This window comes from Microdochium trichocladiopsis (genome assembly GCF_020744255.1).
Source record: "Microdochium trichocladiopsis strain MPI-CAGE-CH-0230 chromosome Unknown B0I36scaffold_14, whole genome shotgun sequence".
NCBI classification, from domain to species: Eukaryota; Fungi; Ascomycota; class Sordariomycetes; order Xylariales; family Microdochiaceae; genus Microdochium; species Microdochium trichocladiopsis.
In genome coordinates, this window is record NW_025763557.1 from 1044989 (window position 1) to 1061142 (window position 16154).

The window sequence follows — 16154 nt, forward strand, 5'->3', positions numbered from 1 at the left end:
TTCCCCTCCGCTCGGGATCGAACGCCAGCCATGTCAGACACCCAGAAATACACGGTCGGTTGGATCTGCGCCATCACCACCGAGTCCGTAGCAGCCCGGGCCTTCCTCGACGAAGAACACGACGGCCCTTGCCAAGTCTCACAACACGACAACAATAGCTATGTCCTGGGCAAGGTCGGCGGCCACAATGTAGTCATCGCCGTCCTGCCTGATGCAGAATATGACATAGTGCCCGCGGCGGCAGTAGCCCGAGACATGCTCCACAGCTTTCCCAACGTGTGTATCGGATTGATGGTCGGCATCGGAGGCGGTGCGCCTAGCCGGAAGCGTGATGTCCGACTCGGTGATGTAGTAGTCAGCAGTCGCGATGGGGCAAAGGCGGCGTGTTCCACTACGACTTTGGCAAGACTATCCAGAATCAGTCATTTCAAGAGACTGCATTCTTGGACCAACCACCGATGGTGCTGCGGACGACTGTGAGCACGCTCAGAGGCACATACGAGATGAAAGGCCACCAGCTTGTGGACGATGTGGACAAGGCATTGAAGAAGATCAAGAAGCGAAAAAAATACACACGGCCTCCTCCAGCAAGCGACAGACTATACAAGCCCGACTTTATGCATCCTTCACAATCGTCTGACGGCTGCGACGTCGCGTGCGGCAATGATGAAACCCACCTGGTGGTCCGGAAGGAACGAGACGAAGAGGAAGACGATCCCGTGATTCACTACGGCTTGATTGCCAGCGGAAGCCAACTGATGAAGGATGCGCGTATCCGGGACAAGCTGGCGGATGAAAAGGGCGTCCTTTGTTTCGAGACGGAGGCGGCCGGCCTGATGAACCACTTCCCATGCCTAGTGATCCGCGGGATATGCGACTACTCCGACTCGCACAAGAACAAGGAGTGGCAGGGCTTTGCGGCAATGATGGCGGCGGCGTATGCGAACAATCTTCTGCGTCAGATCCCGCCCAACAAAGTCGAAGAGGAGAGGCGGATCAGTGAAGTACTTAGTTCGGGTTAGTAGCGCAGTTCTAGTCCATGGAATTTTATCTAACTATAAGTAGCTCAAAAAGGTCTCGAACGTTTACACCTGACGGTGAATGAGACCAAAACTGCAGTTGTGACTATGGAACATAACGATCGCCTCGCTCAACTCGATCGATGGCTTCGCCCACCCGACCCATCAACGAACTTCAATCATGCGAGAAAACAATGGCACGAGGGATCCGGGCTATGGTTCCTGAATAGCGCTGCCTTCAACGAGTGGAAGCATGGATCACATCGCCATCTGTGGCTTCACGGCTTAGCAGGATGTGGCAAAACCGTCCTCAGTGCGACAATAGTGGATCATCTCCGGAAGATGGACGATTGCGTCACCCTTGAATTCTATTTCGACTTCAACGACACCGCGAAACAGAAGATGGACGGCGTGTTACGCTCCCTCCTCTTTCAGCTCTACAAGTTAGGGTCTCGCTCTAAAGACCTCGACAGCTTATACCAATCCCACCTCGACGGCCAGCGGCAGCCAGACACACCGACTTTAACAAACTGTCTCCGCGCGATGATCAAGGGCTCGAAAACTACTTATGTTATTCTGGATGCCTTAGACGAGTGTCTGGAGAGAAAGTAACTGCTTGGGTGGACGAAGGAATTCTTCACAATACCCGACCTGAGCCACGTCCATCTGATTGCCACTGGCCGGCCAGAAGAAGAGTTTTTGAGCTTCATTCCCGGCTGGCTCGGCAAAGAGCACTGTTTGCCACTGGACAAGAACGCTGTTAACGCCGACATACGCTCCTATGTCACAGCGAGGCTTGAACAGAGTTCCGATTTCGTGGACAAGGGCCTATCTCAGGATCTCCTCGAACAGATACGCAATAAAGTCGGAGACCGGGCTGATGGCATGTGAGTTTCCCTCTATCATCTATAAACCCAAGCGAATATCTGACATCCAGTATAGGTTCAGATGGGCCGCATGTCAATTGGCCAGTCTTGCAACATGTATGAGTCCCAGAGCTATCGAAATAGCTCTCGAGACTTTGCCCCGGGATCTCGATGAGACGTACCGTCGCATGCTTCGAAGCATCCCGGCAGATATTGAGAAGGATGCCATGCGCCTCCTGCAGTTTCTCGTCCACACCAAGCGGCCGTTGACACTATTAGAGGCCGTAGAGGTAATAGCGACACAGACGGATGAGGAGCGCCGAGGCTTCGACCCGAAGCGCAGACTGTTTCGTGAAGCCGATATTCTACAGCACTGTCCCAGCTTGGTGTCAGTCACAGACTATGGAAGGACTAGGAAGGAGCTCCATCTTGCCCACTTCTCTGTCAAAGAGTATCTTCTAAAACAAGACCAGTTTGACCTCACCAGTGCCAGCGTTGTCATCACAAGAACCTGCTTGAGTTACCTTACGGATATCGAGGGTAGCTCCTGGAAAATCAAGCAGGATTCTCCGATGGCAAGATATGCGGCGGAGTACTGGATGGGCTATGCAACCTCGGCAGAGACTTCAGAAGCCGTTGTTCGGACAGCAGTCAGGTTTTTACAGGATGAGTCAACTTTTCAGCGGTGGAGTCGGTTGTGTCAGGCTGACCGGGAATGGGTCAGCGATCCGGGCCCTCCTCGAGCATCCAGACTCTATTACACTTGCCTAGGTGGACTCGTAGCAACTGCAATAGGCCTTCTGGGCGAGGGCGCCGATGTCAACACGCAGGGCGGCGAATACGGCAGCGCTCTCCAAGCTGCCTCACATGAAGGCCACAGAGAAGATGTGCAACTCCTACTAGACAACGGCGCCGACGTCAATGCGCAGGGCGGCTACTACGGCAAGGCTCTGGGCCACAGAGAAATTGTGCAACTCCTACTAGACAACGGCGCTGACGTCAATGCGTGGGGCGGCGTCTAATACGTCCCTAGAGCCCGCCAGAGATATCACACCCATCTACGTTGCGACCTCTCGGTACATCCGGTCATCGTAGACCAAGAATATAGGACTATGTTAATAGCTATCTAATGACCCTAATTTCAAGTTACCTCTTAACATCGTTTGTGCTGATTGCCAAACAAGGCTTGACTGCGACCTAACAGCGCGCATACAGCAACCTCGCTCTCGTATTGTAATTCCCCGTCTGCACTGTTTAAGGCCGTTCCTCTGTTCCACGTGCCTAAGGTAAGCAAGCAAACCAGTACTATCCGGGACTTTTGACTGTAGGAACAAGCACGGTGTAAGCGCCAAGAGGCCCAAAAAAGGGCATTAGATATTAAACCAAAGAGTGAAAGGCGGAAGCCGATTTCGCCAGTGACTGTACCTCTCGTGGATCCAATCCGGCACTCCAGGAGGATGTGCCGCACCGTCTGCGGCCCGTAGTCGCATCGACACTGGTCGATATCGGCCTTGTCAATGGAGTGGAGGTAGGCACGGAGGCTAATCTTCCCCGTGCGCATCCGTGTGATCACCGAACTGATTGCTCTGTGTGCTCCGCGATGTGTACTTAATGTCGCTTTGCCCGGCCGCGCGCTGAGCCGGAAGAGGGCAATTTCCTAGGCTTTCTCCCATTCTCCTCGCAGCTTCTGGCGAACGGCGAGCTTCGTGGTTGCCATAAGAATCCCGGGGATCGTTGTTGGAGGCGCCTCGGCATGGGGTCCTGCGGCCTGTTGGCGGCTTGGTCCGCCATTTCGTTGCCTGATACGCCGACATGGGCCGGGACCCAGCGGAACTTTACCTCCCAACCTCGGCTTTGGAGCTCATCGAGCGTTCAAGTGGCCTCAACCAGGAGGTACTGTCCCGACGGGCATTTGGGGTTCCGCATCGCTTGGAAACCGGCTCGGTTGTCGGTGAAATTGGCGCACTTGCCGGGGCGGTGAGCAGGCCTCCGGGAAGGGGCCTCTCGGTGCGGTCTAAATTGCGCCGCACGTCGGACCGACCTGTCGGCTCAAAACGGCACTCTGTAGATTCGCCACTAACATTGCTTTGACAACCGCCACTCCCCTTCCTCGCTCATCGGCCCACGCCGAGGCCGCTTGTCCTTTTATGCGACGTCCGCTTCGTGAAATGCGGGCTGAGCGCACCGTTCTTTCCGATAGGGTACGTGGCGAATATAGACTATCAATAGTATAGCTGCTATCCTCGTCCAGAAGATGTACCTTAACTCTAACATAACGTTCAGCAAGCGTTATCCTTCCCTATCGTCACTATCCCCATCGTCACTGTCCCCATCGTCACTGTCCCCTCGTGAAGCATCAGTGGGAGGGAGAGATCATCCTTCGTAAGACCCAATCCTGTACACGGCAAGCTCAGAGCGAGGAACTTATGATGTAAGACCGAGCAAGATTTGGTGTTCTGCAAGTACCTCAAATATATTGTCGAGGAAGTCCTTTCGCGCCTGCCAGCCCGTCGGCAGGGCGGATGTCACGAGTCTTTCGCGTACCCCTGGACTTCTTACATGCCGAGCCGGATAGAATGATCCTGCGTTTGAAGACAACTGACTATAGAGGTCTTCGCGTGTCTCCAGTGCTCGTAATGCGTATTGAGTGGCCGAGCTGTAGCTCCGCGCCTTTCGTCGAGGAGGGTAGTATCCTACCGCCGCCAGCCGACACTGCCTGTCGGCTACCAGCAGGGATGCCAGGACGGCTACCAGGGGCCTATTCCGCCAGTCATCATTGCGACGGTGGCCTGCTCGAGGCATGCGCCGTATGGTCGGTGATCATGACTGCAAGGCGAGTAACTCGTCCAGCAGCTGAAGGTGCGCAAACGGCTTTCAAGCGCCTTTTCCGGCAGCAAGTGAGGGTGGCCCAGCACCGAGACATTCCACACTGGACTGCAATCGATAACGGCTCTCATGACAACTTGCCCGCGCAGGAGCCATTTCCTGCTCGTGCTACTTTCGTCGTGGCCGAACCGCGGTGAGGGGCGACGTTAGTGCAACTTCCAGCCAACTCGCCGCGTGATCATAGCTTGACCAAGATCTAGACACACCCGTCTGCTTCCCTGTACACGAGCGTGCATGTGAGACGTCACCCAGAGACCTTCCCCTCGCCCTCGCGGCCGTCATACAGTCTACGTGCGGAACCATGACGATATGCCCGACGTGATTCGCGAACAACTGTACGCTGAAGGGCAGCAGTCGTTGGAGCGGCAGAGGAAGCAACAGCATTCCGGCCTTGGCAGCTATCCGCCAATCAACATCACCAACATTCTGCCGGCGCAAACACCCCAGGCATCGGCAGATTCTCTGCCAGAAACGCCGGAATCCGCTGCAGTGACATGCAAACCAGCCCGTCTTAACATCCTAAGGTTACGAGACGTACCCGTCAAGCGATACTGCTAGTGGCAGTGCTCGCAGGTCGGCGACGAAGCTTTGAAGATGGAGGATCGCAAGGCGTGCGACCTCACACTGACCGACGGCCTTGACCTTGAGCAGTTGTACGGAGATCAAGATGCAGGGTATTATGTCGACGGCGGAGTCAAGAGGGGTGTTGCACGGAGATTCATCAGCGGTATTGAGGTCTGGGCTGAGCAAGACGATGGAGTTTAGAGTCTAGGAAATACTACTATTCTATCTATGCGTGCTCCACAGTGATGCTGGCGTTCCGAAAGTGACCCTCGGCACTGGACGCCTTGTGCCCACCGTGTCCACGCACCACTCCAGGAACGCCCCAAAGTCTTGCCGGGGAAGGTCCTCATGAAGTTGCCAATGTCGCTTGATGAAAGCCTTCGGCTCCGTAAAGAACTCCTCGATCGGGTTCAAGTCTGGCGAGTATGACGGCAGATAGAGCAGTTTGACGCCAGCATCGGCACAGAGCTCCTCGATTTGGTTCGAGCGATGGAACGAAGCATTATCCATGACGAGAGCCGACCTCGGCTCCGGCCACCTACCGCAATGGGGAAGCAGCTGCTCCAGGAAATCTTCAAACACGACGCTATCGGTTGAGCCTTGAAAGACGCGTGAGAGAACAATGCCATCTTGCGCGTACGCGGGAAGAATCTGGTATCTTCTGTCGCGGTGGAACCGCGCAATCTGGACAGGCGTCACGCCATATGGAGACCATACAGTGCGCCGGAACCCAGTCCGCTTGTCACAGCCAGATTCATCAATGTAGACCAAATGGTAGAAACGGAACTCGAGCAGACGGTGGAGGTAGAAGTCCCGCACATCGGCGCTTCGTTCTTGCGCAACACGACGTGCGACTTTCTTCGACCATCCCATCGCCCTCAACGCTCTGCCGATGCTGTGGACCGTCACCAGGGTCTCGAACTCGTCCCATATGAACACGACCATTTCGTCCTGGTACATCTGCGGCTTTTCAAGCAGGCGATCGCAGAGCGCGCGCGGCATGGGAGGGGTGATGTCTCTGGGCCGGCCGACGCGGTTCGATGGCGCTCGGGTCGTGCCGAAGCATTGAAGGTTCAGGCGGACGGTTCGAATCGAGCGTGTGCTGCAACGAGTAACACTGGCTATCTGGACATCGGTGAGCGAGCCGCTAAGAATCATGTCTCGAATCTGGGCATGCTGGGAAAGGGAAAGGTTGGGAGCCATTTGCAGAGGGCAAGCGATCAGTACTTGATCCGAGAAGCCTTTGGAGTGTTCTACACGCGCTAAGTTGCAGTGAATTAGGCTCTCTGCATATTCGGTGGGACAGATCGGAAGGTTCAAGATGCCGCGCAGACGATGCGCGTTGTTCTGGGCCCCTGTTCCATTTGGACACATGGCCCACAGGACGGCCGTAGGCGAGCCAAAAATAGCAGCAGCGGTGTGCCGGAGAAAAGCCGAGGCCAATTTAGGCACGAACCCAGAGAGGGGTCCTCGCACACATCAGGCCCGCCTCCAACCCCGAGGCCGCGGAGCAGTCTGACGGTCCCGACGAGACGCCGCCATCCTCTCGCGCAGCAGAATGCGGCGACTCTTCGGGCGGCAGAAGGAGCCAAAACCGACGACTGGCGCAGCAGTCGAGCAGGACCCGCCAGCCCCATCGCTGGCGGCGCCGTCGTCCTCGACCAGGAAGACCTTCCCCGCCGGCGTCAAGCTGCTCCACAGCCCGGCAAACCCCGCCACGCCATCGTCGAGTGCGTGGTCTCTTCCCTCCCCCCCTAGCCTCTGAATCGGCTGCTGACACTTCCAGCATCGTCTTCATCCACGGCCTGACGGGCGACCGCGAGAAGACCTGGACGGCCGCCGGCGCATCCGAGCCATGGCCCAAGGCCCTCCTCCCGTCCAAGCTCCCGACGGCGCGTGTCCTCAAATTCGGATACGATGCATATGTGGCAGACTAGCGGGGCGTGGTGTCGCAGGGTCGTATTGCGAACCACGCGTGGAATCTTCTGACGTCTCTCGCGGCATATCGAGAGGAGGACGACGCGGTAGGTGCCGGCGGCCGGGTATGATAGTGACGATGCTAACGCGAGCAGAATGAACGGCCGATCATATTTGTTTGCCACAGCCTAGGGGGCCTGGTCTGCGAGGATGTACGTTTTCTCTGCTTCAAGCCACGAAATGCAGCTAACGACGATGACAGGCCCTGTCTACGTCGAGACAGCGAACGGAAGGCCACCTCCAGAATATCCTTCGATCGACACGCGGCATCGCCTTCCTCGGAACGCCACACCATGGATCGGGGCTGGCACGATGGGTCGAGCTGCTGTCGCGATCCATGGGGATTATCAAGCAGACGAATACCGAAATCGTGGCGGTCCTGAGGCGCGACTCGGAGGTGCTCGCGCGGATCCAGGATGCATTCCATACGATGGTTCAATCACGCGGCAAGGAAGGCCGGCCGATCGAGATTAGCTGCTTCTTCGAGGAGCTGCCTCTGCCAGGCGTCGGCCAGGTGAGTCTGATGACGCGGCTCCCGTGGTGCGCGTTTGATTGACGGCTGGCAGGTCGTGCCGCAGGACTCGGCCATTCTGCCCGGGTACATTCCGATCGCGATCCACGGCGACCACATGGACATGACCAAGTTCGCCAGCACGGACGACCCGGGTTTTGTGGCGATTTGTGGAGAGCTGCGCCGGTGGACCAAGGCGGCCGTGGTCGTGACGCCTCCGCACGCCTTGCCGGATCGCAGTCGCCGAGAGCCGCAGGGCGCTGGTGAACAAGAACCACAAGCGAAAGCCGGCAAGGCATTTCGCATTCGCGGAGTGCCACGAGACTGGGACGCCGAGAAACTTCAGTCCTTCCTGCGGAAGGAGGAGTTCCGGCCTCAGGACGGTTCGGCCGGCCCTACCGTCTGGTCCTTGGCAGACGAGGTTGGTGGCCGTTCGGGAGTGGGCACGGTGACCTTCCAGCGCGTCCCACCTGCGTCACAAACAGGCGGAAAATGGACAATCCCTCTCCCGCCTTCTTCGGCGGCCACCCAGCCATCACGGTCAAGCCGGCAGCTACGTCTCACTCTTGACGACGACTTCCACGGCATCACCACACTATACTCTCCTCCGTCCGAGGATCATAAGCTAGAGTAAGTAGAAACACACAGTACCAGGACAAGCGAGTTGACGAAAATGTAGCATCCTCGCCATCTCTGGACTTGGCGGCCACGCCTTCGGATCATTCAAGCAGAGAGGCGGAGAGCATATGTGGCTGCGAGATGCTCTCCCCTACGACCTCACCCTCGAGGGCAACGACCGTCCCATTGCACGGGTCATGACTTACGGCTACAACTCCAGCATCCCCCAGAGCAATAGCATGCAGAACTTGGAAGACCTCGCGGCGTCTTTCCATTCGAGCCTCCTAGCGCTAGCGGGCACATACATCAAGCCGATCCTCGTCATTGCGCATAGTTTAGGTGGCCTGATTATCAAGCAGGTATGGGCTTCGATCCGAGTGACCGTGCCTCTCTTCCGCATTTGCTAACGTTTACAGGCCCTCATATCGCTGTCAAGGTCGGAGAGCAGAGACGACCAGCTTTTGCTCGGGGCGGTGTACGGGGTCGTCTTCTTTGGCGTGCCACACGATGGCGTGGACATCAGCTCGCTCATCCCGATGGTGGGCGACCAACCCAACCGGTTCCTTGTGGAGTCCATCGGACATATCAACTCGCAGATTCTCAGCACGCAGCGACGAGAGTTTCACGCAGCGCTCGGCGGGAAGGGCGACTCGGAAGTGTTCTGCTTCTACGAGACGCTCCAGTCTCTCACGGCGCAGCAGGTAATCGTGCAGCATGCGTTGGTCGAGATTCAGAGGCTGACGAAGGAACAGGACGAACATGGTCACTGGGCGATGAGTGGACCGCCGGCATTCCTGGTCACCAAGACCTCGGCGACCCACTGCCGCCCATGGGAGGATGGGACGGAACACATGTGCCCGATCTCTCGCTCTCACTCGGAGATGGTCAAGTTTGGGGAGCACGATGCGGAATACGACAAGGTGGTCCAGAGACTGGCCAGGCTTGCGGGGCGCGCCATAAAGAGGGGCGTCCGCGGCAGCAACACGGATCTGTCAGTGGGTTCGATGGCGACACAGGATAGAAATGGTGGCTCGAGCACGCTCTGTAAGTAGGACGCATGTGATTGCCTAGACCAGGGTAATGGAAGCAGTTCTTGTACCGTACACCTGGAATCCCGACTTTGTTGGACGTTCCGACGTCCTCGAAAAGCTGAAAAGCCAGCTCGGCCATGGACAACCTCAGAGCAGTGGCAAGCAACACCGGCGAGTCGCTCTCTACGGCCTAGGAGGCATTGGGTAATTGACATCGTCGCTGCCGGATTGTAGGCTCTGCTGACTCGGCGCAGGAAAACGCAGATTGCATTGGCACACGTGTACTGGCTGCAAGAGACGTCTCCGGACGTATCGGTCTTCTGGGTCCACGCGAGTAACGCCGAGCGGTTTCGTCAGTCATATGTATCGATCGCACAGGAATGCCAGATCCCTGGTTACGACGATCCCAAGACGGATGTGCTGCCGCTGCTGAAGCGGTGGCTGGAGAGGAAGGAGCGCGGCCGGTGGCTGATGGTGATCGATAATGCCGACGATGCACAGCTCTTCAGCGGGCCAGAAGGGGTTGGACGGCACATACCCGAATGCGCCCACGGGTCCGTTGTTGTGACGACGAGGAACAAGGAGGCTGGCTCGAGGCTCACGAAGGGTGGACGACCAATTGAGGTCCGGGAAATGGACGAGAGCGAATCCAAGGAGCTGCTCAAGAAGAAGCTCGAGGAGGGCGGAATTGAGGCCGACGACTTGTCAGCCCTTTCGTCTCGACTGGAGCGTCTACCGCTTGCATTGGTCCAGGCCGCCGCCTTCATGCAGGAAAAGTCGGTATCCGTCAGTAAGTACCTCCAGCTGCTGGGCGGGGGCGACCAGCACCTCGTGGATCTGCTTAGCGAGGAATTCGAGACGGTCGGGCGAGACTCGGAGACTCCTCGTGCAGTGACGGAGACGTGGATTCTGTCGTTTGATCAGATCCAGCAGCAGAATGCCTTCGCAGCCGAGCTTCTCTCGCTCATGAGCCTCTTCGACCGGCAGGCCATTCCATCCGACTTTTTGTCCGACTACAGCGAGCAGCAGTCGGGCAAAGGACCAAGGGGGGAAGTACAACTCAGCAAGGCTTTAGGGTTTTGAAGGCGTTTTCCTTCGTCGTGGAGGAGAAAGACCATGGCCTGGACATGCACCGACTCGTGCAGTTGGTGACCAGAAAGTGGCTTGTCAAGAAGGATACGATTAGGCACTTCGGCGGTCAGGCGCTCATGACGGTGTCGCATATTTACCCGTTTGGCAACCATGACAACCGGTTGATATGCACGGCGTACCTTCCGCACGTGGATGCGGTACTGAAGCTGGGAGGGACTGGGTCGAGGGAGGAGAAGCTGGCGAGGGCGTCTCTCCTCCATTGTGCGGCGGGGCTTTTCTACTACCAGGGCCAATGGGGAGATACGGAGGAGTTCCAAGCGCAGGCCGTAGACCTACGAAGAGCGTTACTGGGATCGGAGCATCCCTCGACGCTGACCAGCATGGCCAACCTGTCGTCGACGTACTGGAACCAGGGCCGGTGGGAGGAGGCCGAGAAGCTGTTTGTGGAGGTGATGGAGACTCGCAAGACGAAGCTCGGGGCCGATCATCCCGACACGCTGACCAGCATGGCCAACCTGGCGTCGACGTACCGGAACCAAGGCCGGTGGGAGGAGGCCGAGAAGATGGAGGTGGAGGTGATGGAGACGAGCAAGACGAAGCTCGGGGCCGATCATCCCGACACGCTGACCAGTATGGCCAATCTCGCTTTCACTTGGCAAGGCCAGGGCCGTCTTGACGACGCCCTGGACTTGATGCGCCAATGCGTCCAGCTTCGGCACAAAGCACTTGGCCCGGCTCACCCTCATACGGTATCCAGTCTTTCTGCGCTGTACGCATGGCAAGAAGCGAGTAGTCGTAGTTTAGCCGATTGGGAAGCGGCCGGAATCTCGGGGAGGGAATAATGCGATATACTCTCAACCTTTCATGTTAGGCTTACAGTAACTGCAATTGCTAGGATAGTTTAAGTCACTATCCCCCTTGTACTGTCTATCTATCTGCATGATCTAGCTGGCGCTCTGCCATCTACGAGTTGAATCAAGTTGTTCTTCAAAGGGACCTTCTTTAGGCAGAGTACGTGCGACGCAGACACATGTTCGGTTGATTCTGTCTAGCTTGTGCGCTCGATGTGCCTTAGTAAGCAATCCTGCCGCTGCAGGTCAGCATAGTACAGGTACTGTAGGGGACATTTGGCCGCGGGAACAGGCACGGTGTAAGCGCCAAGAGGCCCAAAAAAGGGTCCCAAGACAATTGAACAGTGAGTAAAAAGCGGAAGCCGATTTCGCTAGGGACTGTATCACCCGCGTCGCATCAAGAACTCGGCCGAGAGCCAGCAATCACAACAAAATCAACAAGAAGGCCCTCTGACAGAAGCAGAGTGGGCCGCCGCAGCCGCGAACACCCAGAAGCTCGCTCCTCGATTGCGAGCTCCCGCAATGGTGAAGGCGATAGAGCCACTCGGTGCTGGACACCAGGGCCGTATACTCCCCGGAAAGCACTATGCGCTGCATGTCTCAAAGCCCGGGATACTCTCTCGGCATACCACAGCGACCTGGCATCGAGGTTCTCGAGCACATAAAGGAGCAGCTCGGGGGGCAGCCGCGTGAGAGGAAATGGTGACCCATTGCACAAACGCACTGTCGCCATAGTGAGGCCCGGTCGACACTTTCGCTATATCGGGTTGGGCAGGCTGAGCCGGCAGAGATGGTGACGTAATTTCATCGCTTGTCCACTGTATTATTGAGCAAACTCTTCGCTTTGTCGAAAAGCCCTCTGAGTCTTGCCGTGGAGTATTCATATTCTACGTGTATGCTACTGGTCACAGCTGCCAAACGAATCGTGGCGTGTTCTAAGCTCGCCTGGGGTGAAAGACGCTGGGCACCAAGGCGGGCAGGTTTGTGTGTGTGTGTTTGTGGATCCATGTTTGTGGAACTCGAGTATATCCCGTGGGGGTTTGTTCGCGAATGTCTGTGGGTGAGGAGGTTTGTTTGGACGTGGAACCTGAGTAAATTGGGTCGAGCAGAGCATTAATATAATTGGTTACAGCCGATGAGCTCCACAAACCGGCACAAACCTGAACAAACACACAACTGCAAGTGTAAGTCCAATGAGAGCGAGCGGGGCCTTGTCAGATCCACACACTTCTGGGTGCCCATGCTCATGCTGCAAGCTCACGACGCCTGCATCCCTGCTAGTGCCGCAGTAGACTCGGCCGTCATGCATGAACGGACGGGGCTCTGCCAGCCGGGGCGGCGCACCGGGGCCGTGCTGCTTCCCGACTGAGCACGGGACCCTGTAGGGCATACGCCGGCGATATGCAGCATCATCACAAACTTGGGCAGTCATGTTGGTCATGTTTGATTTGAAGACTTGGCAGGAAGTGGCGGTTTGATACTGGACTGGGATGTCCCGCCAACCCCAAGTTCTCCAAGAAGCATCACGAGCCGAGACACGGTCCCATCCCAAGTTGGACGATTTGTCCTACCCCGGTCGTGTGCTGGGAGGGGGAGGTCCGTTGTTGGTTCTCGTCAACAGCCACCATCAGGTCCACTAACACGGGTCTCCGCAACCCCTCAGACGAGTCAGCCGAGGGGGAACCACCTGGTCTCTTTTCGGCGCGCGCAGAAATTCACGCAGTCTGCTCAAGCTTTCACGGTGAGGTTTGCGTACAGTACTGTAAGGCCGAATAGCTATAACAAAGTCACCTATCAGCAGGCAGCCGCCTTGGAGTGCTCGTCTAAGGACAACGGATAGTTCCCGTCCCCGGGGCATCCCGCAATGAATCTGCGCCTCCTCCTCACGTTCGGAGCTCTGGCGGCCAGCCAGAGCTCCGAGAATGTCGGCAGCCAACAAGTCATCATCCACCACCACCACCACCAGCCGCATGTGCTTGCTCAACTCGTCGCCGTCCCATGGCCACGCCCACCCAGCCGGCGGAGCCTGAGCGCGACAGACTGCCGCTGCTTGCCAGGAGATTCATGCTGGCCCTCCCAGGCGAGATGGAACGAGCTCAATGCGACTGTCTCGGGCAGACTGGTGGCGACAGTCCCCATCGGCTCAGTCTGCCATGATCCGACCTACGACGAGCAGGCTTGTACAGCCCTCCGCGCGTCGTACAGCGAGCCAGAGACACACTACAGCTCGTCCTCGTCCATGATGGAGCGATTCTGGGCCAACCAGTCCTGTAACCCGTTTCGCCCCGGGAGACGTCCTGTGCCGACCTCAGCAATCTCGTCAGCTACGCCGTCAACGTGAGCGGGCCATCGGACATAGCCGCAGCGATAGGCTTTGCCAAGTCTGAGAATATTCGGATCGTAATCCGAAACACCGGGCACGACTTTGTCGGGAGGTCGACGGCGCGCGGGGCGCTGGCGGTATGGACGCATCACCTCAAGTCGATGGAGTTCGTGGCGGCCTACCAGTCGGCACTGTACACTGGGCCTGCACTGAAAATTGGCGCGGGTGTGCAAGGCTTTGAGGCTGCAGCGTTCCTTGCGCCGCTCGGGTTCGTGGCCGTCGGCGGCTGGTGTCCATCCGTGGGTGTCGCCGGAGGCTTTGACGCCTGAGGTGGCCACTCGCCGCTGGGGTCCAAGTTTGGCATGGGCGCGGACCAGACACTCGAGTTCGAAGTGGTCACGGCCGAGGGCGTGGCGGTCACGGCTTCTCCAGTGGCCAACCCGGATCTATACTGGGCATTGAGCGGCGGCGGGCCCGGCAACTACGGCGTGGTGACAAGCGTGACGGTCCGAGTGCACCCGGACGCGCCCGTGGCCGGCCTGTTTCTGATGATCGACCGGAAGACCGTCTCGCCCCTCGCGTTCTGGGCGGCCATGCGGGTCTTCTTCGAGCTGATGCCGGCCATTGTCGACCGCGGGGTCGGAGCGACGTTCAGCCTGGGCGCCGACGTGTTCTACCTGACCCCGCTGACGGCGCACGGCCTGACGCTGCTGGCAGCCCAGGCGCTGGTGCAGCCTCTGGTCGACGCGCTCGACCGTGTCGGCATCGCGAGCACGGCGCAGTGGCTGGCATCGCCGGGCTACCACGCGCACTGGACGACGTTTGTCGCGCCCGGGCCGGTGGGGTCGTTCTGGCAGAGCAGTGCGCGCATCGTGCCGCGCGGCGTCGTCGAGGACGCGGCCGGCCTGAGCAAGCTCATGGCCGCGCTGCAGCACATGGTGGACGACGGGGGCGTGACCATCGGGGGCACAGTGGTCGGCGCGGTGAAGCGGACGGGCGCGGCCAATGCGGTGCTGCCGGCGTGGCGGGACGGCGTGGCACTGCTGGGCCTGCTGACGCCGTGGAGCGACGCGCCTGCCGGCTGGGCGCAGATGCGGGGCCGGCAGCGGTGGCTGGGCGATGAGATGCGGCCGCTGATCGAGGACGTGACGCCGGGAAGTGGGACGTACATGAACGGGAAGCAGAAGTGATTACGGCACCAGTGCTCGATTCGACTGATTCAGTTTGGCCAGAGAATGCCACGTAGAAGTCGAGGCCCTCCCGGTCGCCGTTGGGGCACATTCCCGCCATGACATCCTTGATCGGGGTAGTACTAGAAACCCCTAGAATGGTGGTAAAGGCCAGCTTGCAGACAAACCCGGACCCATCCCGCCCGCAGGTGATTGTCGTTGTTGGTGGAGGGTTGCTCCAGGTCCTCGGGTCGAGCGAGGTTGCCCTTCAGCTTCCAGGCTATGGTCGCAGACTTGGTAGTGTAACCTGGGAAAGACGAAAAGTTGAAGTACAGGTTAGGACCTATGAAGTCGAGGCAAACCCGCGAGATGACGATGCCGCCGCTGGGCGTCGTGAGGGCGATCGGCGGGCATTGCTGCACGTAGTTGTTCTCGAAGGGCAGCTGGAAGTTGTCCTTGTCGGGCAACGGCACGCCGGCGAGACTACAGTCCTCAGTACAAATGTCGTAGTACGATCTCTTGGACAGCAACTCGACCGCTGCCCTGACAGGAGTTGGCCCCAGCGCCGCGCCTGCTAGGTCAAGACGGTCGAAGAGGCGAGCAAGTATGTGGAGATGTATGCTGGCTGATTGCCGGGGCTTTCCAAGACCAACCGGACTGTCGACGATCTGAAAATCGAGAGGTTCTGATGGCATTCATATCCGACATAAGGCATTTCCCCACCTACTCACCTACCTAGTGCATACATGCCCTCGTACATAGTCGCATCGCGGGCTGCAGCCAGCCTATGTCTGCAAGCAATCGTGGCTGTAGAGGGACCGGTTATGTTTGGAGGGAGACTCTGAAGGGTGGCATTGCAAAGACCTGAATTTTGTGTAACAAACATTTAGGCCCACACCTCGATATGGTGCGAGGGGCAGCCGCAACTAGTGCCCACACCCTACCCTCCCAGCTCTGATCCTTAACACTGTCAAGCCCTGTAGTGGTGTCAGCGCTACAGCGCCGGTGGAGTAACCCCTCCAAGCGAAGCACGCCAATCACAACCAGGCCGTACTCAGCCTGAGTCTTGTAAATTATGGTGTCAATTGTCGCCAAGTTGGTTGTAGCTGCAGGTATGAATCCACCACTTTTTACGTCATCCAGTTAACGAGCATCCCAGGCCGTCTGATTTGACGAGAGCTGCTGCCTTCCAAGCCGCCACATAGCCTGTCCACAGAAAGCCGAAGATCTCAGATATACAAGCATCC

General features: G+C 57.9%; 4 protein-coding genes across 4 annotated transcripts; 3 read left to right on the forward strand and 1 right to left on the reverse strand.

The window, feature by feature from the left end:
• Window positions 1-30: 30 nt before the first annotated feature.
• On the forward strand, window positions 31-3071 carry B0I36DRAFT_436694 (uncharacterized protein; the record flags this gene model as incomplete). The annotated part of the gene is given in 5 exon segments (XM_046162841.1): window positions 31-348; window positions 363-1017; window positions 1066-1627; window positions 1676-1906; window positions 1962-3071. 5 exon segments carry the CDS (start codon window positions 31-33, stop codon window positions 2905-2907), a joined length of 2712 nt encoding a protein of 903 aa, XP_046004985.1. The 3' UTR covers window positions 2908-3071.
• A 4876-nt stretch (window positions 3072-7947) lies between these two features.
• On the forward strand, window positions 7948-9493 carry B0I36DRAFT_256250 (uncharacterized protein; the record flags this gene model as incomplete). The annotated part of the gene is made up of 4 exons (XM_046150925.1): window positions 7948-8453; window positions 8503-8800; window positions 8858-9142; window positions 9194-9493. 4 exons carry the CDS (start codon window positions 7948-7950, stop codon window positions 9491-9493), a joined length of 1389 nt encoding a protein of 462 aa, XP_046004986.1.
• A 28-nt stretch (window positions 9494-9521) lies between these two features.
• B0I36DRAFT_378389 (P-loop containing nucleoside triphosphate hydrolase protein) lies at window positions 9522-11459 on the forward strand (the record flags this gene model as incomplete). Its single annotated transcript, XM_046160674.1, is given in 5 exon segments — window positions 9522-9676; window positions 9727-10525; window positions 10558-11013; window positions 11023-11139; window positions 11436-11459. Coding segments are annotated over 5 exon segments (1551 nt in total).
• A 3591-nt stretch (window positions 11460-15050) lies between these two features.
• On the reverse strand, window positions 15051-15667 carry B0I36DRAFT_356091 (uncharacterized protein; the record flags this gene model as incomplete). The annotated part of the gene is made up of 2 exons (XM_046157528.1): window positions 15051-15592; window positions 15643-15667. The coding sequence occupies 2 exons, from the start codon at window positions 15665-15667 to the stop codon at window positions 15051-15053; spliced, it is 567 nt and encodes a 188-aa protein (XP_046004988.1).
• Between the last annotated feature and the right edge of the window lie 487 nt (window positions 15668-16154).